The sequence below is a fragment of the Pleurodeles waltl genome, chromosome 3_2 (genome assembly GCF_031143425.1).
Source record: "Pleurodeles waltl isolate 20211129_DDA chromosome 3_2, aPleWal1.hap1.20221129, whole genome shotgun sequence".
Taxonomy (NCBI): Eukaryota; Metazoa; Chordata; class Amphibia; order Caudata; family Salamandridae; genus Pleurodeles; species Pleurodeles waltl.
Genome location: NC_090441.1, coordinates 96,079,467 through 96,104,259, shown reverse-complemented (window position 1 = coordinate 96,104,259; position 24,793 = coordinate 96,079,467). Strand labels below are relative to the sequence as shown.

Sequence of the window (24,793 nt, the reverse complement as noted above, 5' to 3'; positions counted from 1 at the left end):
CGTTAAGAATAGTCAAGAAACATGTTAAATTTTTTTTTTGCTATTCACCTTGCACATTTTTTATGTAGAATGATTCAGTCTGTGGAGAATCTCCAGAAGAAAGCAAAGACATCCCGAAGTGTAGAAATGTCTGCTTTCCAGCAACTTCTGCTTTTGGTGGGAATTCATCTCTTTAAGGTACTACCAGCTGTTCCACCATGTGGCTGTTCCTGAAGCACTTGTATATATTAAATACTTTTAGATGTTGTATTTTAAATCGCAGAATATAGAATAAAATAGTAGAAAATGGCAGAATATAGAATAAAATAGTAGACTACATCTATTTACCTCTGTTACATGTGATGCTTGCCTTCAAACCGTAAGTTTAGATTGTGCACCGCTGTTGAGTACCAATATACCTTATTTTTAGACTGATGTGCCACATACATACCATGCTTAATATGCATAGAAATCTCAATGAGAAATATTGTACTACTCATTTTATTGCAATTTTCACCTATAGGAATTTTAACAATCTTTAGTAATTGTAAATATAGAAAAAAATAATTTTATTATGGTAATTTCTAGTAACAGGGCTAGAGGTAAGAACGTAAGAGTCCATTAAAAGTAAAATATCTTGCATGTATTATGATTACCAGAGCTGTGTGGTATTTGTCCATCATTATTCATAGATCTGATCCACTATGAATGTATGCTTCCCAGAAACAAGATATTCTTGCCTCATTTGTAAAATAACAGGACGACAAGCACCAATATCTTTGAACCTCTGCTCGAAGTAGATCCTGGTAGCAACTCATCTTCCTTCTCTATCTCTCCTCTGGTTCTGTACCGCAATTTCTAAAAGGGGACAAAGAAGGAATGCCACTCCTGTGATTTTCCAGAGGCTGACAAAGTATTGTTGCAGGAAATCTCTCTGTTCCAAAGATGCTCTTGGTCAGCATTCAGAAGATGTGCTTCGAGAAGGCAGCAATTATCAGCTTCTATCCCGGTCAATTTGTGTAAAATACTTAGGTTTCTTGACTACTGTGTGTGTTTTTTTTAAGCTGGAATGGCTAGTTTACGTAGGGCTTAATTCTTATGTTATCGCTATGCTATTTTATCTGATGTCCTGGACCTGTGTTTCCCCTCTTCATCATTCCATCTTCTACTAGGTTGTCTTCCCTCACCTCTCTTTAATTCTTCCCACACTTTGGAATCCCCACATGTTCCTTCTCATTTTCTTCAAATTATGTCAGCTACTTTTACTAATAGTCAAAAGTAGGGACCAACCATGTTCCCTCCAATTAGATGGGGTTATACTGTGATTGATTTTGTTTGTTTGTCTTTAAAGCTGTGACTCAAAAGGTGGTTGGTTACCTATGATGAGTTTACAGTGAGCTTACACCTCACCCATTGCTTACTATCGGTTTGCTTTATTGCCACTCTTACTTGCTTGCTTTTATTGAATGGCTAAGGAAACTCCTTTTTTCTCTCCATTAGAGTGCATGTGTTTTCCAGCCTGCTTCCTTATATGCTTTTTCCGCTACCATACTGTAGGAGAGGACCTCTTTTTGAATGATTCCCCACCCTCCTCTCCAGTCTTTGGACTGATGCTGCTGGGTTTTCGTGTTTATGGTGCATGGGCCCTGAGGTCTAGGCTCCAGTGCGTGTGCCTGACCCCTACAGTAAGTGTGCTGTTGGCTAATACTTGATTGGCTCATTTCAATTACTTATAATTTAATTATATGATACAAGAAGTACCCAAGGCTAGTAAGATGTCTCTAAAGGACTGTAGCACCTAATTGTGCCACCACTTCAGTGACCAGATGAAACTGTGACTCAGGTCCTCCCACAGCAGCCTAGTCCGGCAGCTTTAAACCAGAAATCTCTTCTTGGCTGGGTCAAAACCTCCTAATTAATATTAGTATGCCATCCATAAGACCTGATGAGCACACCAGAGTGTTTAATATTGAAAAGAAGCCCATGTTTATTTTATATTTATCATGCTCTGACAGTAAAAACTGTAGCATGGTCAGTGGTCCCATAGACTAACATAACGATTTGCTAGCCACTGTGCTAAAGTGCTAACTTCAATTTGGAATCATCAAAGATATCACTCCACGGAATCAAATTAATTGTTGCATTAAACCTGAGGCTTTGCTGATGTCTGATTTAAGGTAACCTTTAATAGAAAGGTGACTGTGGAAAGTCACCACTTGGTTGACCAAACCTTTGTTATCCTTTCCTATTTATCTGCAGCATTTGTCACTCAAGACATGTTGCCCCCTTGTTAGGAAGTATGAAGCACTCCCAAAAACATGTAACAAAGAGAATTGCTATGTGGAGGAGGTCTAACCTCCTCCAGCAGGATGACTACTGGGTGGTGGCCACCGCCTCGGTAAAGCAAATGACACTTTTGCCTGCCCACTCCTTTGTGTAGGCAGACAGGCTGACATCTCATTCAGAGGGGGAAACCTGTTGCAGAATCGGTTTTCCAGGAAGAATGGCTCATAATGCAGGTTACAACCCAGGGATATGCCCACGGCTCCTCAAAGGGGAAGAAGGCTTGTACTATACTGGTTTAAGATAGAGAGGGGTATGCTGGAATTGTTTGTGGACCAGCTCCCAGGAAGTGACATAAAGTGGGAAGGATAGCCTCGGGGGAACAAAGGCTCCACTAGCTAGAGAGTCCTATTGTAAGGAAATGCCTCCTTGGCATGGTTACCCCCTGACTTTTTGCCTTTGCTGATGCTATGTTTTGAATTGAAAGTGTGCTGAGGCCTGCTAACCAGGCCCCAGCACCAGTGTTCTTTCCCTAACCTGTACTTTTGATTCCACAATTGGCACACCCTGGCATCCAGGTAAGTCCCTTGTAACTGGTACCCCTGGTACCAAGGGCCCTGATGCCAGGGAAGGTCTCTAAGGGCTGCAGCATATCTTATGCCACCCTGGGGACCCCTCACTCAGCACAGACACACTGCTTACCAGCTTGTGTGTGCTGGTGAGAACAAAACGAGTAAGTCGACATGGCACTCCCCTCAGGGTGCCATGCCAACCTCACACTGCCTATGCAGTATAGATAAGTCACCCCTCTAGTAGGCCTTACAGCCCTAAGGCAGGGTGCACTATACCATAGGTGAGGGCACCAGTGCATGAGTACTGTGCCCCTACAGTGTCTAAGCCAAACCTTAGACATTGTAAGTGCAGGGTAGCCATAAGAGTATATGGTCTGGGAGTCTGTCAAACACGGACTCCACAGCACCATAATGGCTACACTGAAAACTGGGAAGTTTGGTATCAAACTTCTCAGCACAATAAATGCACACTGATGCCAGTGTACATTTTATTGTGAAATACACCCCAGAGGGCACCTTAGAGGTGCCCCCTGAAACCTTAACCGACTATCTGTGTAGGCTGACTGGTTCCAGCAGCCTGCCACAACCGAGACATGTTGCTGGCCCCATGGGGAGGGTGCCTTTGTCACTCTGAGGCCAGTAACAAAGCCTGCACTGGGTGGAGATGCTAACACCTCCCCCAGGCAGGAGCTGTAACACCTGGCGGTGAGCCTCAAAGGCTCACCCCTTTGTTCCAGCACCGCAGGACACTCCAGCTAGTGGAGTTGCCCGCCCCCTCCGGCCACGGCCCCCACTTTTGGCGGCAAGGCCGGAGGAAATAATGAGAATAACAAGGAGGAGTCACTGGCCAGTCAGGACAGCCCCTAAGGTGTCCTGAGCTGAAGTGACTCTAACTTTTAGAAATCCTCCATCTTGCAGATGGAGGATTCCCCAATAGGATTAGGGATGTGACCCCCTCCCCTTGGGAGGATGCACAAAGAGGGTGTACCCACCCTCAGGGCTAGTAGCCATTGGCTACTAACCCCCCAGACCTAAACACGCCCTTAAATTTAGTATTTAAGGGCCCCCCTGAACCTAAAGATTTAGATTCCTGCAACTTACAAGAAGAAGAGGACTGCTGAGCTGAAAGACCCCTGCAGAGGAAGAGAAGAAGACACCAACTGCTTTGGCCCCAGACCTACCGGCCTGTCTCCTGCCTTCCAAAGAAACCTGCTCCAGCGACGCTTTCCCAAGGACCAGCGACCTCTGAATCCTCAGAGGACTGCCCTGCTTCAAGAAAGACCAGAAACCCCCGAGGACAGCGGCACTGCTCCAAAAGAACTGCAACTTTGTTACAGAGGAGCAGATTTAAAGACCCCTGCAAATCCCCGCAAGAAGCGTGAGACTTGCAACACTGCACCCGGCGACCCCGACTCGACTGGTGGAGAACCAACACCTCAGGGAGGACCCTCCGGCGACTCCGAGACCGTGAGTAACCAAAGTTGTCCCCCCTGAGCCCCCACAGCGATGCCTGCAGAGGGAATCCCGAGGCTCCCCCTGACTGCGACTGCCTGAACCTAAAGTCCCGACGGCTGGAAAAGACCCTGCACCCGCAGCCTCCAGCACCTGAAGGAACGGAACTTCTGTGTAGGAGTGACCCCCAGGAGGCCCTCTCCCTTGCCCAGGTGGTGGCTACCCCGAGGAGCCCCCCCCTCCTTGCCTGCCTGCACCGCTGAAGAGACCCCTTGGTCTCCCATTGAAACCTACAGAGAACCCGACGCTTGTTTGCACACTGCACCCGGCCGCCCCCGCGCTGCTGAGGGTGTACTTTTTGTGCTGACTTGTGTCCCCCCCGGTGCCCTACAAAACCCCCCCTGGTCTGCCTCCGAAGACGCGGGTACTTACCTGCTGGCAGACTGGAACCGGGGCACCCCCTTCTCTCATTGAAGCCTATGTGTTTTGGGCACCTCTTTGACCTCTGCACCTGACCGGCCCTGAGCTGCTGGTGTGGTAACTTTGGGGTTGCTCTGAACCCCCAACGGTGGGCTACCTTGGACCCAAACCTGAGACTTGTAAGTGATTTACTTACCTGCTAAAACTAACAATAACTTACCTCCCCCAGGAACTGTGAAAATTGCACAGTGTCCACTTTTAAAACAGCTATTTGTGTTTTATGTGAAAAGTATATATGCTACTGTAATTATTCAAAGTTCCTAAAGTACTTACCTGCAATACCTTTCAAATGAGATATTACATGTAGAATTTGAACCTGTGGTTCTTAAAATAAACTAAGAAAAGATATTTTTCTATAACAAAACCTATTGGCCTGGATTTGTCTCTGAGTGTGTGTTCCTCATTTATTGCCTGTGTGTATGTACAACAAATGCTTAACACTACTCCTTTGATAAGCCTACTGCTCGACCACACTACCACAAAATAGAGTATTAGTATTATCTCTTTTTGCCACTATCTTACCTCTAAGGGGAACCCTTGGACTCTGTGCATACTATTCCTTACTTTGAAATAGTGCATACAGAGCCAACTTCCTACACCTATTCTTCCACGAACGAGAAGCTGGCATAGAAGGGGCACCTGAGACACACAGTTTACAGATCACTGCTGTACTGGCATGAAGACAAAAGAACTGCCTTGCTGCTCCCTGGACGCTGCAAAGAGAGGCTGCACCAAGAAGGAGCAGCAACTACTGAACCCCATGTTCAGCACAAGGGACACAAAGACTGAGAGAAGGCTGCACTTCTGAGACCCCAGCTACCCGTGATCACCTGCCCGCATCTGGACGTTGAGATGCCTGCTTGGAGACCTAGTCCTGACCTGCCCAAGAGGTGTCCTCAAGTTGGTGAGACCCAAGCCGTCATCTTGCATGCCTGGTCCTCTTGCAAGAAAGATACACTCTCTTATGGACTTTTGTCTACTCTGAAGTGGCACCCTGAACTTTCAGAGAGAATGTCTTGATGTTGTTGCCTTTGGCTCCCAGCAGAAACCCTGATCCTAATGTTTCATCATGTGCGATTTTCTACCTGCTCTTGCTATTCTTGTAGCACTACGTTCTTTTCTGCTATAATTATGAGACTGGCTCCTAATTCTTGCTAACTGATTTTCCTCATCTAGTCTTTCTTCCAGGGTATTTACATTGTTTCCTAACTCGTCAGTTACTCTGGTAATTTCCTATTAAGTTTTGTTTCTGTTCTTTTTTACTTGCTGCAATATCTCTCTTGAGTTTTATGGTGATGGTTTCATTGTTATTGACATTGTGTCTCAGATTAACTGCTTCTCCTTTGTTCTTTCCACGTCTTCTGCCAGTGTTCGCTTTCCTAGTGCTCCTCTGATGAAGGTGGTCTTTTAAGTTTGACTTTTTCTTTCCACCTATTGTACTTGCCATGCTGAGTCCAGGAGAACAGGGCTGTTTAAGGTCACTGGGTTCTAAGACTACTGTGGCTTCCTTCTTTGCTCACTTGTGCTGTGAAAATCACCACCAACTAGAAGGAACAGTGATACGCAGCAATGTCACTTCTGTAGAGACCCCTCCAAACTCTCTGAAGACCACGGTAAAGCACATTAGTCCCCACGACTACCCCAGCACACAGATGCCATTTTCTCTGTGGAGCACCCATCCCATTACTCAAACCCACATTTCCCTCACCTTTGTTTCAGATGCTGATGGGTTATAAAATAAAAATAAGCGGGGGTGGAAGAGCAGCTCTCTGTAGCCTCTGTCAGTTGACCACCTGTGCTGTGGTTCTCTTGTCACCTATAGGGACGCCTTTATTTTGTCCTCTTGTAAGTGCTACCTCGTCCCACCTAAATATCTGGCTGCTTTCTTGATGACTCTCACCTTTGCAGGTTATTCCAGAGTCAGGGCTGGCACAGAGAATGCTCCTTACCCTTGTCTCTGGTGCCTCCTTGTTATTTCTGATTAGAACTGGGCAGATCAAATTTATCCCACTTTTGTCGGTGTGTCTTTTTAGATGTTCCAGGAGTTAGTGCCCAAATTGCCCTAACTGGTCTTGTGTCTTTGCAGCACAGTGGGATGAGTCTATGTTTAACCCCCCACTCAAACCTGGCTAGCAAAACCTGAACTATGAATTATATTTAAATATTTATGATAATGGGAAGATTATTGATCAGACCTCTGATATTAACCTTTACATCTTCTCTACACTTTTCCATTCTACATGTACTGTGGTTCTTTCATAGGATTCACATGACTTAATTTGTGCTAGAGGTTGCATTTGGTGGACACTGGTACTAATCTTTGGCAACAGTGACTTATTTTCCACCATCCGACTTTGAGCTGGAGAAAGAAATACTTAAAATCAGAAAAGTATGGAGAAGGCAAAGAGATGGAAACAGTGACATCGAGGGGAAAAAGTTAGATAGAGGGTCTCATTTAGAAGTCGGTGGCCGAGTTACTCTGTCACAACAGTGACAAATATCCTGTCTGTTGAAATCTAAATCTCATCGAATATAATGGGATTCAGATTTCGGCGGGTGAGATATCAGTCACCGTTGTGAAGAAGTAACCCATCCGCCAATTTCTAAATCAATCCCTGAGTTTGTACTGGTACAAAAAAGAAACACTTTAATGAAGATTAGTCAGCCGTGGTATTCGCCAACCCTTAGCAATTCACACCACCACTGGCTGGCTGCTATGACAACCCTTAGGCCCCTGCACATATTTTTTTATATTAGGTACTAGATGTACCCAGCAACTTGATTCCTTCCCTCTAAATCACCACCATTAAGAAAATGACTGAAAAATCCTCCTATGTTTCTGCTCTCACTAAATCCAAAAGATGTCATGACCATCATACCAGATATATTGATCTTGAAACTCTCCCACTTTGTGTGTACGAATATTTCCTCATCTTCCACCCAACACTGTACTGAATAGTAGAGGAGACTCTTTATTGTCATTGCCTCACAAGCTAATATCCAACAATAGAGCAAGTATCCATTTTTAAAAAAATGTTTAAAAGTGAACAACTTGTCCTCTCTCAAAAATTTAGCTTTGTCGACAAACTTCAAGAAAACTGTAGGATACTCTACAAACTAGGTAAACCATAACCATCCCTCTTGCACTCTTAGAAATGCTGCACAATTGTTTAACGTTACATAAAAAAAAAAACTCCAGTACATGCACATGTCATAGAAAACCACTCAGCCTCATAAAACACACAATTACATGCACACAGTGCTTGGGGTGGGGCATGCACACACACAATCTTGTCATGAAAGGACTCTATGATCCTCAACATGCCCCCAACCATACATATCTTAGTTTGAGGAAATTGGTACTGTACTGTTCCCCATTCTGTCAATCAGAAGCCATAGATACACTGTAGGAAGTTGGCTCTGTATGCACTATTTCAAAGTAAGGAGTAGTATGCACAGAGTCCAAGGGTTCCCCTTAGAGGTAAGATAGTGGCAAAAAGAGATAATTCTAATGCTCTATTTTGTGGTAGTGTGGTCGAGCAGTAGGCTTATCAAAGGAGTAGTGTTAAGCATTTGTTGTACACACACAGGCAATAAATGAGGAGCACACACTCAGAGACAATTCCAGGCCAATAGGTTTTTGTATAGAAAAATATATTTTCTTAGTTTATTTTAAGAACCACAGGTTCAAGATTTACAAGTAATACTTCAAATGAAAGGTATTTCAGGTAGGTACTTTAGGAACTTTGAATTAGCAAAATAGCATATACAGTTTTCACATAAATGACATATAGCTATTTTAAAACTAGACAGTGCAATTTTCAACAGTTCCTGGGGGAGGTAAGTGTTTGTTAGTTTTTGCAGGTAAGTAAACCACCTACGGGGTTCAAGTTTGGGTCCAAGGTAGCCCACCGTTTGGGGTTCAGAGCAACCCCAAAGTTACCACACCAGCAGCTCAGGGTCGGTCAGGTGCAGAGGTCAAAGTGGTGCCCAAAACACATAGGCTTCAATGGAGAAGGGGGTGCCCCGGTTCCAGTCTGCCAGCAGGTAAGTACCCGTGTCTTCGGAGGGCAGACCAGGGGGGTTTTGTAGGGCACTGGGGGGGGACACAAGTCCACACAGAAAGTACACCCTCAGCGGCACTGGGGAGGCCGGGTGCAGTGTGCAAACAAGCGTCGGGTTTGTAATAGAAATCAATGGGAGACCAAGGGGTCTCTTCAGCGATGCAGGCAGGCAAGGGGGGGGGGGCCTCCTCGGGGTAGCAACCACCTGGGCAAGGGAGAGGGCCTCCTGGGGGTCGCTCCTGCACTGGAGGTCGGATCCTTCAGGTCCTGGGGGCTGCGGATGCAGTGCCCTTACCGGGTGTCGGGTCTTTGAAGCAGGCAGTCGCGGCCAGGGGGAACCTCTGGATTCCCTCTGCAGGCATCGCTGTGGGGGCCCAGGGGGGTCAACTCTGGCTACTCACGGTCTCGCAGTCGCCGGGGAGTCCTCCCTGAAGTGATTGTTCTCCACAAGTCGAGCCGGGGGCGTCGGGTGCAGTGTGTCAAGTCTCACGCTTCCGTCGGGAAACGCGAGTTGTTTCAAAGTTGCTCCTTTGTTGCAAAGTTGCAGTCTTTGGTGAACAGAGCCGCTGTCCTCGGGAGTTCTTGGTCCTTCTAGATGCAGGGCAGTCCTCTGAGGCTTCAGAGGTTGCTGGTCCCTGTGGAAAGCGTCGCTGGAGCAGTGTCTTTAGAAGTGGGGGAGACAGGCCGGTAGAGCTGGGGCCAAAGCAGTTGGTATCTCTCTGCAGGGTTTTTCAGCTCAGCAGTCCTCTTCTTCTTAGGTTGCAGGAATCTGAGTTCCTAGGTTCTGAGGAGTGTTTAGGTCTGGGGGGAGGTGTGTTTAGGTCTGGGGGGTTAGTAGCCAATGGCTACTAGCCCTGAGGGTGGCTACACCCTCTTTGTGCCTCCTCCCTGAGGGGAGGGGGGCACATCCCTAATCCTATTGGGGGAATCCTCCATCTGCAAGATGGAGGATTTCTAAAAGTTAGTCACCTCAGCTCAGGACACCTTAGGGGCTGTCCTGACTGGCCAGTGACTCCTTCTTGTTTTTCTCATTATCTCCTCCGGCCTTGCCGCCAAAAGTGGGGCCGTAGCCTGAGGGGGCGGGCAACTCCACTAGTTGGAGTGCCCTGTGGTGCTGTAACAAAGGGGGTGAGCCTTTGAGGCTCACCGCCAGGTGTTACAGTTCCTGCAGGGGGAGGTGTTAGCATCTCCACCCAGTGCAGGCTTTGTTACTGAGGAGAACACTGGTGCTGGGGCCTGGTTAGCAGGCCTCAGCACACTTTCAAATCAAAACTTAGCATCAGAAAGGCAAAAAGTCAGGGGGTAACCATGCCAAGGAGGCATTTCCTTACACAACCCCCCCCCCCCCTCCCCCCCCCCCCAAACGAAAGAGGATGAGACTAAGCTTTCCCAAGAGAGTCTTCATTTTCTAAGTGGAAGAACCTGGAAAGGCCATCTGCATTGGCATGGTGTAAAGAAATGGCTCCCTGTTGCAGTTACCCCCCACTTTTTGCCTGATACTGATGCTGACTTGACTGAGAAGCATGCTGGGACCCTGCTAACCAGGCCCCAGCACCAGTGTTCTTTCACCTAAAATGTACCATTGTTTCCACATTTGGCACAACCCTGGCACCCAGATAAGTCCCTTGTAACTGGTACCCCTGGTACCAAGGGCCCTGATGCCAGGGAAGGTCTCTAAGGGCTGCAGCATGTCTTATGCCACCCTAGGGACCCCTCACTCAGCACAGACACACTGCTTTCCAGCTTGTGTGTGCTGGTGGGGAGAAAATGACTAAATCGACATGGCACTCCCCTCAGGGTGCCATGCCAACCTCACACTGCCTATGGCATAGGTAAGTCATCCCTCTAACAGGCCTTACAGCCCTAAGGCAGGGTGCACTATACCACAGGTGAGGGCATAGGTGCATGAGCACTATGCCCCTACAGTGTCTAAGCAAAACCTTAGACATTGTAAGTGCAGGGTAGCCATAAGAGTATATGGTCTGGGAGTCTGTCAAAAATGAACTCCCCAGCTCCATAATGGCTACACTGAATATTGGGAAGTTTAGTAGCAAACTTCTCAGAATGATAAACCCACACTGATGCCAGTGTTGGATTTATTAAAAAATGCACACAGAGGGCATCTTAGAGATGTCCCCTGTATTTTACCCAATTGTTCAGTGCAGGACTGACTGGTCTGTGCCAGCCTGCTGCTGAGAGACGTGTTTCTGACCCCATGTGGTGAGGGTCTTTGTGCTCTCTGAGGACAGAAACAAAAGCCTGCTCTGGGTGGAGGTGCTTCACACCTCCCCCCTGCAGGAACTGTAACACCTAGCATTGAGCCTCAAAGGCTCAGGCTTCGTGTTACAATGCCCCAGGGCACTCCAGCTAGTGGAGATGCCCACCACCTGGACACAGCCCCCACTTTTGGCGGCAAGTCCAGGAGAGATAATGAGAAAAACAAGGAGGAGTCACTGGCCAGTCAGGACAGCCCCTAAGGCAACCTAAGCTGAGGTGACTCTGACTTTTAGAAATCCTCCATCTTGCAGATGGAGGATTCCCCCAATAGGGATAGGAATGTGACCCCCTCCCCTTGGGAGGAGGCACAAAGAGGGTGTAGCCACCCTCCGGGCAAGTAGCCATTGGCTACTGCCCTCCCAGACCTAAACACACCCCTAAATTGTGTATTTAGGGGCTCCCCAGAACCTAGGAACTCCGATTCCTGCCACCTAAGAAGAAGAGGACTGCTAAGCTGAGAAACCCTGCAGAGAAGACGGAGACACCAACTGCTTTGGCCCCAGCTCTACCGGCCTGTCTCCCCACTTCTAAAGACACTGCTCCAGCGACGCTTTCCCCAGGGACCAGCGACCTCTGAATCCTCAGAGGACTGCCCTGCTCTAGAAGGACCAAGAACTGCCGAGGACAGCAGCTCTGTTCATCCAAGACTGCAACTTTGTTTCCAAAGGAGCAACTTTAAAACAACTGCGTTTCCCGCTGGAAGGGTGAGACTTGCTACTCTGCACCCGACGCCCCCGGCTCGACTTGTGGAGAAACAACACTTCAGGGAGGACTCCCCGGCGACTACGAGACTGTGAGTAGCCAGAGTTGTCCCCCCCCTGAGCCCCCACAGCGACGCCTGCAGAGGGAATCCCGAGGCTCCCCCTGACCGCGACTGCCTGCTACCTAGATCCCGACGCCTGTTAAAGACTCTGCACCCGCAGCCCCCAGGACCTGAAAGATCGGAACTCCAGTGCAGGAGTGACCCCCAGGAGGCCCTCTCCCTTGCCCAGGTGGTGGCTACCCCGAGGAGCCCCCCCCTTGCCTGTCTGCATCGCTGAAGAGACCCCTTGGTCTCCCATTGATTTCAATTACAAACCTGACGCATGTTTGCACACTGCACCTGGCCGCCCCGTGCTGCTGAGGGTGTACTTTCTGTGTGGACTTGTGTCCCCCCCGGTGCCCTACAAAACCCCCCTGGTCTGCCCTCCGAAGACGCGGGTACTTACCTGCTGGCAGACTGGAACTGGCGCATCCCCTTCTCCATTGAAGCCAATGCGTTTTGGGCACCACTTTGAACTCTGCACCTGACCGGCCCTGAGCTGCTGGTGTGGTAACTTTGGGGTTGCTCTGAACCCCCAACGGTGGGCTACCTTGGACCCAAACTTGAACCCCGTAGGTGGTTTACTTACCTGCAAAAACTAACTAACTCTTACTCCCCCCAGGAACTGTTGAAAATTGCACTAAGTGTCTAGTTTTAAAATAGCTATATGTGATTTATGTGAAGACTGTATATGCTATTTTGATTATTCAAAGTTCCTGAAGTACCTACCCGCAATACCTTTCATTTAAAGTATTACATGTAAAATTTGAACCTGTGGTTCATAAAATAAATTAAGAAAAGTTATTTTTCTATACCAAAACCTATTGGCCTGGAATTGTCTCTGAGTGTGTGTTCCTCATTTATTGCCTGTGTGTGTACAACAAATGCTTAACACTACTCCTTTGATAAGCCTACTGCTCGACCACACTACCACAAAATAGAGCATTAGTATTCTCTTTTTGCCACTATCTTACCTCTAAGGGGAACCCTTGGACTCTGTGCATACTATTCCTTACTTTGAAATAGTGCATACAGAGCCAACTTCCTACACATGGGCAGTCCCAGGTCCGTGTTCCACTATAAAGTCCATTCCCTGTAGGGAGATGGACCACCTCAACAGTTATGGATTTTTTCCTTTCATTTGCATCCGCCATCTGAGAGGTCTGTGGTCATTTTGAACTACAAAGTGAGTACCAAAGAGGTATTGTCTCAGCTTCTTCAGGGACCAAACCACAGCAAAGGCCTCCCTCTCAATGGCACTCCAACGCTGCTCCCTGGGGAGTAACCTCCTGCTAATGAAAGCAACAGGCTGGTCAAGGCCATCATCATTTGTTTGGGACAAAACTGCCCCTATCCCATGTTCAGAGGCATCTGTCTGCACAATGAACTGCTTGGAGTAATCTGGAGCTTTGAGAACTGGTGCTGTGCACATTGCTTGTTTCAGGGTGTTAAAAGCCTGTTGGCATTCTACAGTCCAGTTTACTTTCTTGGGCATTTTCTTGGAGGTGAGTTCTGTGAGGGCTGTCACTATGGATCCATATCCCTTCACAAACCTCCTGTAGTACCCAGTCAAGCCAAGGAATGCCCTCACTTGAGTCTGGGTTTTTGGAGCTGCCCAGTCCAGAATAATCTGGATCTTAGGCTGGAGTGGCTGAACTTGGGTCACCTTGTAGGTGGAGGCCAAGTAAACCACAGTTCCCTGCCCTATCTGGCATTTGGATGCCTTGATAGAGAGGCCTGCAGATTGCAGAGCCTTCAAAACCTTCATCAGGTGGACCAGGTGATCCTGCCAGCTGGAGCTAAAGACCGCAATATCGCCAAGATAAACTGCACTAAAGGACTCCAAGCCAGCAAGGACTTGATTCATCCAACCTTTGGAAGGTGGCAGGGGCATTCTTTAAACCAAAGGGCATAACAGTAAACTGATAATGCCCATCAGGTGTAGAGAACGCTGTCTTTTCTTTTTCTCCTGGTGCCATTTTGATTTGCCAGTACCCTGCTGTCAAATCAAAGGTACTTAAGTATTTGGCAGCACGTAGTTTGTCAATCAGTTCATCTGCCCTTGGAATGGGATGGGCATCTGTCTTGGTGACAGAATTAAATCCTCTGTAGTCCACACAAAACCTCATCTCTCTCTTTCCATCTTTGGTGTGAGGTTTGGGGACTAAGACCACTGGGCTAGCCCAGGGGCTGTCAGAGTGCTCAATGACTCCCAATTCCAGCATCTTGTGGACTTCCACCTTGATGCTTTCCTTAACTTGGTCAGACTGTCTGAATATTTTGTTTTTGACAGGCATGCTGTCTCCTGTGTCCACATCATGGGTACACAGGTGTGTCTGACCAGGGGTTAGGGAAAAGAGCTCAGCAAACTGTTGCAGGACCTTCCTACAGTCAGATTGCTGTTGGCCAGAGAGGGTGTCTGAATAGATCACTCCATCAACTGAGCCATCTTTAGGGTCTGTGGAGAGGAGATCAGGGAGAGGTTCACTCTCAGCTTCCTGGTCCTCATCTGTTACCATCAACAGATTCACATCAGCCCTGTCATGGAAGAGCTTAAGGCGGTTCACATGGATCACCCTCTTGGGGGTCCTGCTAGTGCCTAGGTCTACCAGGTAGGTGACCTGACTCTTCTTTTCCAGGATTGGGTAAGGGCCACTCCATTTGTCCTGAAGTGCCCTGGGAGCCACAGGCTCCAAAACCCAGACTTTCTGCCCTGGCTGAAATTCAACCATTGCAGCCTTTTGGTCATACCAAAACTTCTGGAGCTGTTGGCTGGCCTCAAGGTTTTTACTTGCCTTTTCCATATACTCTGCCATCCTTGAACGTAGGCCTAGTACATAGTCCACTATATCTTGCTTAGGCTCATGAAGAGGTCTCTCCCAGCCTTCTTTCACAAGAGCTAGTGGTCCCCTTACAGGATGGCCAAACAGAAGTTCAAAGGGGATAAACCCTACTCCCTTCTGAGGCACCTCTCTGTAGGCGAAAAGCAGACATGGCAAGAGGACATCCCATCTCCTTTTGAGTTTTTCAGGGAGCCCCATGATCATGCCTTTCAATGTCTTGTTAAATCTTTCAACAAGACCATTGGTTTGTGGATGGTGTGGTGTGGTGAATTTGTAAGTCACCACACACTCATTCCACATTTGCTTCAGGTATGCTGACATAAAGTTGGTGTAAGGAAATGCCTCCTTGGCATGGTTACCCCCTGACTTTTTGCCTTTGCTGATGCTATGTTTTGAATTGAAAGTGTGCTGAGGCCTGCTAACCAGGCCCCAGCACCAGTGTTCTTTCCCTAACCTGTACTTTTGATTCCACAATTGGCAGACCCTGGCATCCAGATAAGTCCCTTGTAACTGGTACCTCTGGTACCAAGGGCCCTGATGCCAGGGAAGGTCTCTAAGGGCTGCAGCATGTATTATGCCACCCTAGAGACCCCTCACTCAGCACAGACACACTGCTTACCAGCTTGCGTGTGCTAGTGAGAACAAAATGAGTAAGTCGACATGGCACTCCCCTCAGGGTGCCATGCCAGCCTCTCACTGCCTATGCAGTATAGGTAAGACACCCCTCTAGCAGGCCTTACAGCCCTAAGGCAGGGTGCACTATACCATAGGTGAGGGTACCAGTGCATGAGCACTGTGCCCCTACAGTGTCTAAGCAAAACTTTAGACATTGTAAGTGCAGGGTAGCCATAAGAGTATATGGTCTGGGAGTCTGTTTTACACGAACTCCACAGCACCATAATGGCTACACTGAAAACTGGGAAGTTTGGTATCAAACTTCTCAGCACAATAAATGCACACTGATGCCAGTGTACATTTTATTGTAAAATACACCACAGAGGGCACCTTAGAGGTGCCCCCTGAAACTTAACCGACTATCTGTGTAGGCTGACTGGTTCCAGCAGCCTGCCACACTAGAGACATGTTGCTGGCCCCATGGGGAGAGTGCCTTTGTCACTCTGAGGCCAGTAACAAAGCCTGCACTGGGTGGAGATGCTAACACCTCCCCCAGGCAGGAGCTGTAACACCTGGCGGTGAGCCTCAAAGGCTCACCCCTTTGTCACAGCACAGCAGGGCACTCCAGCTTAGTGGAGTTGCCCGCCCCTTCCGGCCACGGCCCCCACTTTTGGCGGCAAGGCTGGAGGGAACAAAGAAAGCAACAAGGAGGAGTCACTGGCCAGTCAGGACAGCCCCTAAGGTGTCCTGAGCTGAGGTGACTCTAACTTTTAGAAATCCTCCATCTTGCAGATGGAGGATTCCCCCAATAGGATTAGGGATGTGACCCCCTCCCCTTGGGAGGAGGCACAAAGAGGGTGTACTCACCCTCAGGGCTAGTAGCCATTGGCTACTAACCCCCTAGACCTAAACACGCCCTTAAATTTAGTATTTAAGGGCTCTCCCTGAACCTAGAAATTAGATTCCTGCAACAAGAAGAAGAAGGACTGCCTAGCTGAAAACCCCTGCAGAGGAAGACCAGAAGACAACAACTGGCTTGGCTCCAGAAACTCACCGGCCTGTCTCCTGCCTTCCAAAGAACTCTGCTACAGCGACGCCTTCCAAAGGGACCAGTGACCTCTGAATCCTCTGAGGACTGCCCTGCTTCGACGACGACAAGAAACTCCCGAGGACAGCGGACCTGCTCCAAAAAGACTGCAACTTTATCCAAAGGAGCAGCTTTAAAGAACCCTGCAATCTCCCCGCAAGAAGCGTGAGACTTGCAACACTGCACCCGGCGACCCCGACTCGGCTGGTGGAGAACCAACACCTCAGGGAGGACCCCCGGACTACTCTACGACTGTGAGTACCAAAACCTGTCCCCCCTGAGCCCCCACAGCGCCGCCTGCAGAGGGAATCCCGAGGCTTCCCCTGACCGCGACTCTCTGAAACCTAAGTCCCGACGCCTGGAAAAGACCCTGCACCCACAGCCCCCAGGACCTGAAGGACCGGACTTTCACTGCAGAAGTGACCCCCAGGAGTCCCTCTCCCTTGCCCAAGTGGAGGTTTCCCCGAGGAAGCCCCCCCTTGCCTGCCTGCAGCGCTGAAGAGATCCCTTGATCTCTCATTGACTTCCATTGCGAACCCGACGCTTGTTCTAACACTGCACCCGGCCGCCCCCGCGCCGCTGAGGGTGAAATTTCTGTGTGGGCTTGTGTCCCCCCCGGTGCCCTACAAAACCCCCCTGGTCTGCCCTCCGAAGACGCGGGTACTTACCTGCTGGCAGACTGGAACCGGGGCACCCCCTTCTCTCCATTGAAGCCTATGCGTTTTGGGCACCACTTTGAACTCTGCACCTGACCGGCCCTGAGCTGCTGGTGTGGTAACTTTGGGGTTGCTCTGAACCCCCAACGGTGGGCTACCTTGGACCAAGAACTGAACTCTGTAAGTGTCTTACTTACCTGGTAAAACTAACAAAAACTTACCTCCCCCAGGAACTGTGAAAATTGCACTGTGTCCACTTTTAAAATAGCTATTGGTGAATAACTTGAAAAGTATACATGCAATTGAAATGATTCAAAGTTCCTAATGTACTTACCTGCAATACCTTTCAAACAAGATATTACATGTTAAATTTGAACCTGTGGTTCTTAAAATAAACCAAGAAAAGATATTTTTCTATACAAAACCTATTGGCTGGATTTGTCTCTGAGTGTGTGTACCTCATTTATTGTCTATGTGTATGTACAACAAATGCTTAACACTACTCCTTGGATAAGCCTACTGCTCGACCACACTACCACAAAATAGAGCATTAGTATTATCTCTTTTTACCACTATTTTACCTCTAAGGGGAACCCTTGGACTCTGTGCGTGCTATTCCTTACTTTGAAATAGCACATACAGAGCCAACTTCCTACAGTTGGTACCTCTGTCAGACACCACCTACTTAGGAAAACCCACTCTGGTAAAAATACCAATGAGTGCCTTGGCTACTGCAGGGGCAGTAGTCAACCTAAGGGGAATTGCTTTAGGGTATCTAGTAGCATGATCCACTACTACTAGTATGTACAGGTTCCCTGAGGCGGAGGTTCAAGTGGACCCACTATGTCCACACCCACTCTTTCAAAGGGGACCCCCACCACTGGAAGTGGAATGAGGGGGTCCTTTGGGTGTCCACCTGTCTTACCACTGGCTTGACAGGTGGCACAAGAGACACAAATCTCCTTGACCTTCTGGGACATGTTGGGCCAATAGAAGTGGTTGACTAGTCTCTCCCACGCCTTGGTTTGTCCCAAATGCCCAGCAAGAGGAATATCATGGGCTAAGGTCAGAATGAACTCTCTAAACTCCTGAGGCACTACCACTCTCCTAGTGGCACCAGGTTTGGGATCTCTTGCCTCAGTGTAAAGGAGTCCATCTTCCCAATAGACCCTATGTGTTCCTGTTATCTTTCCATTGGACTCTTCAGCAGCTTGCTGCCTAAGGCCTTCAAGAGAGGGACAGGTTTCTTGCCCCTTACACAACTGCTCCCTTGAGGGTCCCCCTGGGCCTAGGAGCTCAACCTGATAAGGTTCTAACTCCAGAGGCTCAGTTCCCTCAGAGGGCAGAACTTCTTCCTGAGAAGAGAGGTTCTGTTTTTCTTGTTGTGTTGCAACTGGTTCCCCAGTTGTCTTTCCTTTCCTCTTGAAGGGTTGGGCCCTTTTTCCAGGCTCCAACACAACTTTTTCACCCTGAGCCTTGCACTGTACCCTTGTCTTGACACACACCAGTTCAGGGATACCCAGCATGGCTGCATGGGTTTTCAGTTCTACCTCAGCCCATGCTGAGGACTCCAGGTCATTTCCAAGCAAACAGTCTACAGGGATATTTGAGGAGACCACCACCTGTTTCAGGCCATTGACCCCTCCCCACTCTTTTTTTTTTTTTTTTTAAAACATGTTTTTATTAGTTTTTTAAAACAAAAAGCCATACATTTCCTTGCAAATAAAGTCATTGTTACAGTTCAACATCAATTTGCGGTGTGTCATCCGGCTTTCCCCTATTAGTATCTATCTATAAACTAAACTACTAAGAACTTGTGTGCACTTCCCGGCCCGCTAAACCTGCCCGACACTGTCAATCCAACGCCACGTAAGGAGAGGCATACAGGTGCAGCGTGGATCTATCGCCCCCGGTGATCAGAGCCCCCGACACCCCCCACACGGGAGCAGGGGGGGGGGGGCGAAGGAACCCAGCGTAGGAGGGGGGAGGGGGGGGGGGGGAGGAAGAGGACAAGGCGGGAGGATCCCATGATGCAGAGCTCTGCGCTAATGTCCATTGGTCAAGTGTGCAGAACTATTGGTGCCTTGGCATGCTTGTGTTGGGGGGGGGGGGGGGGCGAGCCGTCAGGTCATCAGTGTTGGTGAGGTATTAATGCAAGATGTGTGTGTGCCTCCAAGTGCATTGTTATCTTTCTGCAGAGGGCTAGGCCCTCAGCCCGCTAAGTGGGCACAGCTGACTATAATTCAGGGGGGTCTTTCGTCATTTTTAGCTTCCAACCTGGAGACTAATACACCTCAAGCCTCCTCTCCCATCCGACCCAGACCCCTACGGGCTACGTTTATTAGCAACTGATGCTCAGCGCGAGCCCAGCGTAGCGTGAGGGCAAGCCAGACTTTTAAGTCCGGCATGTTACGAGCCTTCCAGCTCATAGCTATCAGTCTTTTGTAGATTACATACGCTAAGTCTACAAACCTGTGTGAGTGTTTTTCTTTTCGTTCTTGGCCTCAGTCCAAGTAAGCAGGACCTGGGATCCATGTTCAAGTTGAGCCCCGTGATCTCCGCTAAGGTTTTAACCACCCTCTCCCAGCCCCCTCCCAGCCTCGGGCACTCCCAGACCATGTGATAGAACTGTGCTGCTGGTTTTTTGCATCTGGGGCAGGCTGGATCCGACCCGGGGAACATACGTTTGATCCTGGCCGGTGCCAGGTATGTCTGATGTAAGTAATTAAACTGTGTATATCTGAATCTAGGGTTTCTTGATACCTCTCGTGTGTGGCTCAAAGCTTTTGACCATTCTGACTCAGAGACCGGGTTGGGCAATACACTGTCCCACTTCTCCCTGACTTTCTGCAGGTTGTCACCCGGGGGTTTGTTCAGAAGCTTGTAAAGGTTTGATACTGCTTTTACTTGGGAGTCACACCTCAGCATGTGATGCAGGGTAGCTGTGATATCAGGCTCTGAGTCGACTGATGCCCATGTTTTCCTGATTGCATGACATATTGCGTGATATGCCAGGAACTGCCCACGACTAATCCCTGTGAGGGCCTGTATAGCTTCGAAGGTCATCAATTTCCCTTCCTCGAAGCAATCTCCCACTTCATTTATACCCGCCTCTAGCCAAGTTATGGGTGAAAATGAACCCGCGTCTGTCCAACCGGGGAGCCACTCCAGTGGGAGGAGTGGAGAGTAAGGAAATGCTTTACTCCCCCCTTGGACATACTTCTTCCAGTATGAATGTGCCGTTAACATCAATGGATTGGTGCATGTGCTTTTATTCTGCTTATCCAGCAGCCAGGTCAGTATTGGAGAGTCTTGAAGACGGGACTTCAGCCATATAGTTTCTGCTGAACTAGGCCTATGTAGCCAATATAAAATCCACTGCAGCTGTGCTGCCGCGGAATAGAGCTCGAAGTTTGGAGCGCCCAGTCCACCCATTGCTACCGGATGGTGCAGCGTGGTCAGTGCAACCCGCCTTCTGCCCTCACCCCACACCAGCTGTAGTAGAATAGAGTTCAGACCGATAAAAAAACTTTTGGGGATAGTTATTGGTAGGGCCGCAAAATAATACAACAGTCTAGGTAATATCAACATATTTGCTATAGCTACCTTACCCAGTGGTGAGAGTGGTAATTTATTCCAGAAGCATAACGAGCTCTTTACAGAAGACACTGCTCTCCCCAGATTTCCATCCCTTAGATCTTCAGGCTTATGGTAGACATTGATCCCTAGATATTTAAATGTGTGAAAACACCATTTTAGGTGACCCGTTGGAACATTTTCTTGCCTCACAGGGGGCCAGCTGACTAGTGGGAATATACAGGATTTCCCCCAGTTAACCATTAAACCAGATAACCTTCCGAACTCAGACAGTAGCGACATCACTGGGGCCAATGCATCTTCTGCCCTGCGTACGTATATCAGGGCATCATCTGCGTATAATGATATGGAGTGGAGAGTACCATTCCTTGACACCCCCCATTCTTCTTTTTTGGCCTGGACGCGTGCAGCTAGCGGTTCCATTGCCAAGGCAAATAGGAGGGGGGAGAGCGGACAACCCTGTCTTGTTCCTCTGCAAATCGAGAAAGCATCTGATACCACTCCTCCCGTCTTTACCCTAGCCTGCGGGGCAGTATATAAAATGCGTACCCAGTTTATGAATTTTGGGCCAAGGCCCAATAACTGCATGGTGGCGAACAGGAAGTCCCATTCTAATGTATCAAACGCTTTTTCTATATCAAGCGATATCACCGCTTCCTCAAGTGCAGTCGGGAGGGAGTCACCCATGACGCTGAGCAGCCTCCGAATGTTTAGGAAGGTGCTACGTTTCGGGATGAATCCATTCTGGTCCTCGTGTACCAGGATACGCATGTAGGGAGCTAACCTATTAGCCAGAATTTTGCCCAATATCTTACAGTCCAGGTTCAACAGTGAGAGGGGCCTGTAGGATCTGACATCAGTGGGGTCACGCCCAGGCTTTGGGAGGACCACTATCATTGCCTCTCTCATCGAGGGGGGCAGGTTTCCGTTGACCTCTGCTTCCTCGAATATTTTCAGGAGATATGTGTTAAGGTGTGTCGCAAACGTGGAGTAATATTCTGACGGCAGTCCGTCCGTCCCTGGGACTTTATTCCTAGGTAATTGTTCGAGGGCCTTGTTGAGTTCCCCCAACGTGATGGGGGCTTCTAAAGACTCCCTGTCAGTGTTTGTTAGTTGGGGCAGGGGAGAGTCTGCTAGGAAGGACTCAAGCTGTTGGATGGTACATGATGTACTTTTGGTGTATAATTGTGTATAGTATTCCCTGAACGCATCATTTATATTTACCTGTGTGGTGGCTATTGCGCCTACGCCTGTAATTATCGACCCTATTGGAGGGCACCGACGGTCCTCCCGCAACAGCCACGCGAGCAGCCTACCAGATCTATCGCCTTCCGCCTGTAGTCTAGCCATGTGATGTTTGTGATCGTGTAGGCGTAATGTAGCATCAGCCTTTGCATGTTCCGCACGCGTTTCCTTCAGAGCCGAGTATGGCGTTACATTGCAAGCAACTGCGTTTTCTAATGCCCTTAGCTTTTCCTCCAGTTTGCTAACCTCTGCATGAAGTGTACGCCTAACCCCCCATGTAGTGGAGATACAATGCCCACGGATTACCACTTTGTGTGCATCCCATTCTGTTGCCCTTAAATTTGTGGTGCCGGTGTTAGATTCCCAATACTGTTTTAGCGCTGTCCTCAGTGCATCTATGAATGCAGGGTCGTGTAATGCTTCCACTTGTAGCCTCCACGTGGGGATAGCATGGCGCCTCCTGCCCCAATCCAAAGTGATACTGAGCGGTGAGTGATCTGATAATGTCTTGGCTAGGTAGTCTGTACCGCTGACCCCCGTGCAGATCTCCTGAGTGCCCCAGAACAAATCAATCCTTGTGTGTACCTTGTGAGGAGCTGAGTAAAAAGAATACTCCCTAATTTGTGGATGTTTCATACGCCATATGTCGTGAAGGCCCATATTACTGGCCCATGACAATAGTGGACGGCCGAGGAGTCTGATTGCTGTTGAATGTGTGGGGGGATTTGACCTGTCTAATGCTGGGTCTGGCGTGCAGTTAAAGTCTCCTCCCCATATAGCAGGTGAATCGGGATGCGTTAATAGCGTTGGGGTAAGTGAACTCAGGAACTCAGGTAGTGCGCTGTTAGGAGCGTATACCCCTATGATTGCCAGTTGTTTGCCGTCTAGTTTGCCCTCCACCACCACATACCTGCCCTCTTTATCTATCTTGCATGAAGTTTGAGTAAAGGGGACATTCCCTGCTATCCATATGAGAACCCCCCTCGCAAATGATGAATAGGATGTACCCACTATCTGACCTCCCCATTTAGCGCGTAGATCCTGCAAGTCTGGGTCACGCAGATGAGTCTCTTGTAAGATTGCAATATGCGTGCAATGGCGTTTAAGTCTTGTGTGCACCCTTGACCTCTTACTCGGGGTCCCCAGTCCCCTGACATTCCAGGTGATTATGACATATTTGTACGCTCTATGAGCAGTGGGTTGGGCCATCATTCACTTGAGGGTAAACGAATGTCCTGCCCCCCTACCCCCGGGAGGCCTCCCCCGGCCCCCCACCACACCCCCCACCCGGGTCCCACACCACAGGGCGAATAGCTAATATTATGGTCAGGCCGGTAGTGCACAAACTAACGATTACCCACTTCCCCACTCCAACTGGATCCCAACCCCAACTGTGAATTTGCAACAAGCAACACACCCATAGTGGGTGTGGGTAAAGATATATCCGCATGGATATCTGCGGGGGGGGCAATAATACTATCCGGATGCGGCTCATTTTAGGGGCTCGCATCCTTTTGCGGACACAGTCCGCAGTTGTCTTAGGGCACTCCAAGGGCACGGCCCCGCAGGCCTCCCCCGTACCAAGCCACCACTCGCGCCTAGTACGGATAGAGGCGTTATCACCAGGAACAAACAAGCAAGGATACATAAGTTCAGGTGATGTTACCACCTATTTCAGGAGAAAGTCGCAATTTTAGATTCTGTGCTCCAGACTTGGAGGTTGGTCCCCACTCGGGGGGATAGTTCGGTGGTGAACATTTAAAGTATGTCTGCGGATCTGGGGGTGATCTCCGGGCCCCTCACACCCTCCGTTAGTGTAGAGTCCGAGCTGAACGAGTCCGAATCCGACCCCTCCACCGGGTGGGTCCTGAGCAACTCGAAAGAATTCTGAGTTAACAGGGGGGTTTCTTTGAGGGCTCTTGCTCTCTCTTCCGCCGCCTGCTCCTCCGTGGGCTGGCCCCTGGTATGTTTCTTGGAACGTTTCCTTTGTTTCGTCGTTGTCCAGTTTGCATCCCCCCCAGCCTCCCCGCGTGGCTGGGCTACACCTTTAGCATGCATCCACGTCCAGGCATCTTCTGGTGAGGTGAACAGGTGAGTGCGTTCCTCTAAAATTACACGTAATTTGGCGGGGAACATTAGTGCATATTTTATGTCATACTCCCGGAGGCGTTGTTTGACTTGGTTAAAGGAGTTACGTTGCCTTTGTACTTCCTGGGTGAAGTCTGGATAAGCATGCACTCTCGAGTCCTCATAGCTGTATGGGCCTTTGCTGCGGAACCGTTGGAGTATGGTATCCCGATCCCTGAAATTCAGAAATCTGGCTATCAGTGGTCTCGGAGGTTGGCCCGGTGCTGGAGGGCGTCCTGGTATTCTATATGCTCTCTCCACCGAGAAAAATTTGGATGGAGAGCCATTCAAAACCTCCCTGATTAACCATTGTTCCAGCAGAAGCTCCGAGCTTTGATCCAGCGTCTTTTCAGGAAAGCCAAGAAACCGAACATTGTTGCGGCGGGATCTGCCCTCCGCCTCCTCTGTTCTTCTCTGCAGTGACTTAACTTCTGCATTCAGGCGGAGAATTTGTTTTTGATTCTCCTCGACCTTTGGGGTCAGCGCACTTATTGCCTCCTCCGTTGACTTCACTTTATCAGATAGTTTACCGTGATCTACCCTGAGGATGTTTAAGTCTTGCGATACCGTATCTATCCTGGTTTCCAACGATGTTTTGGTGTCCATGATTGCTTGTAACACTTTCTCAAATTGTGAGGAGTGAGTCATGAGTGTGGACTCCAGCGACTGCAAGGAGGGCGTATGCTGCTGGTCTCCAGGTGCCTGACCCTGCGC

At 48.9% G+C, this 24,793-nt stretch overlaps 1 protein-coding gene across 1 annotated transcript in view; it reads left to right on the top strand.

Annotated features, from left to right (window-relative positions):
- The window catches only part of MYBBP1A (MYB binding protein 1a), a 647,917-nt gene that overhangs the window by 188,191 nt on the left and 434,933 nt on the right, over positions 1-24,793 (top strand). The window contains exon 13 of the mRNA XM_069226890.1: positions 69-177. Within this exon, the coding sequence (XP_069082991.1) occupies positions 69-177 (109 nt within the window). The remainder of the gene's footprint in view (positions 1-68; positions 178-24,793) is intronic.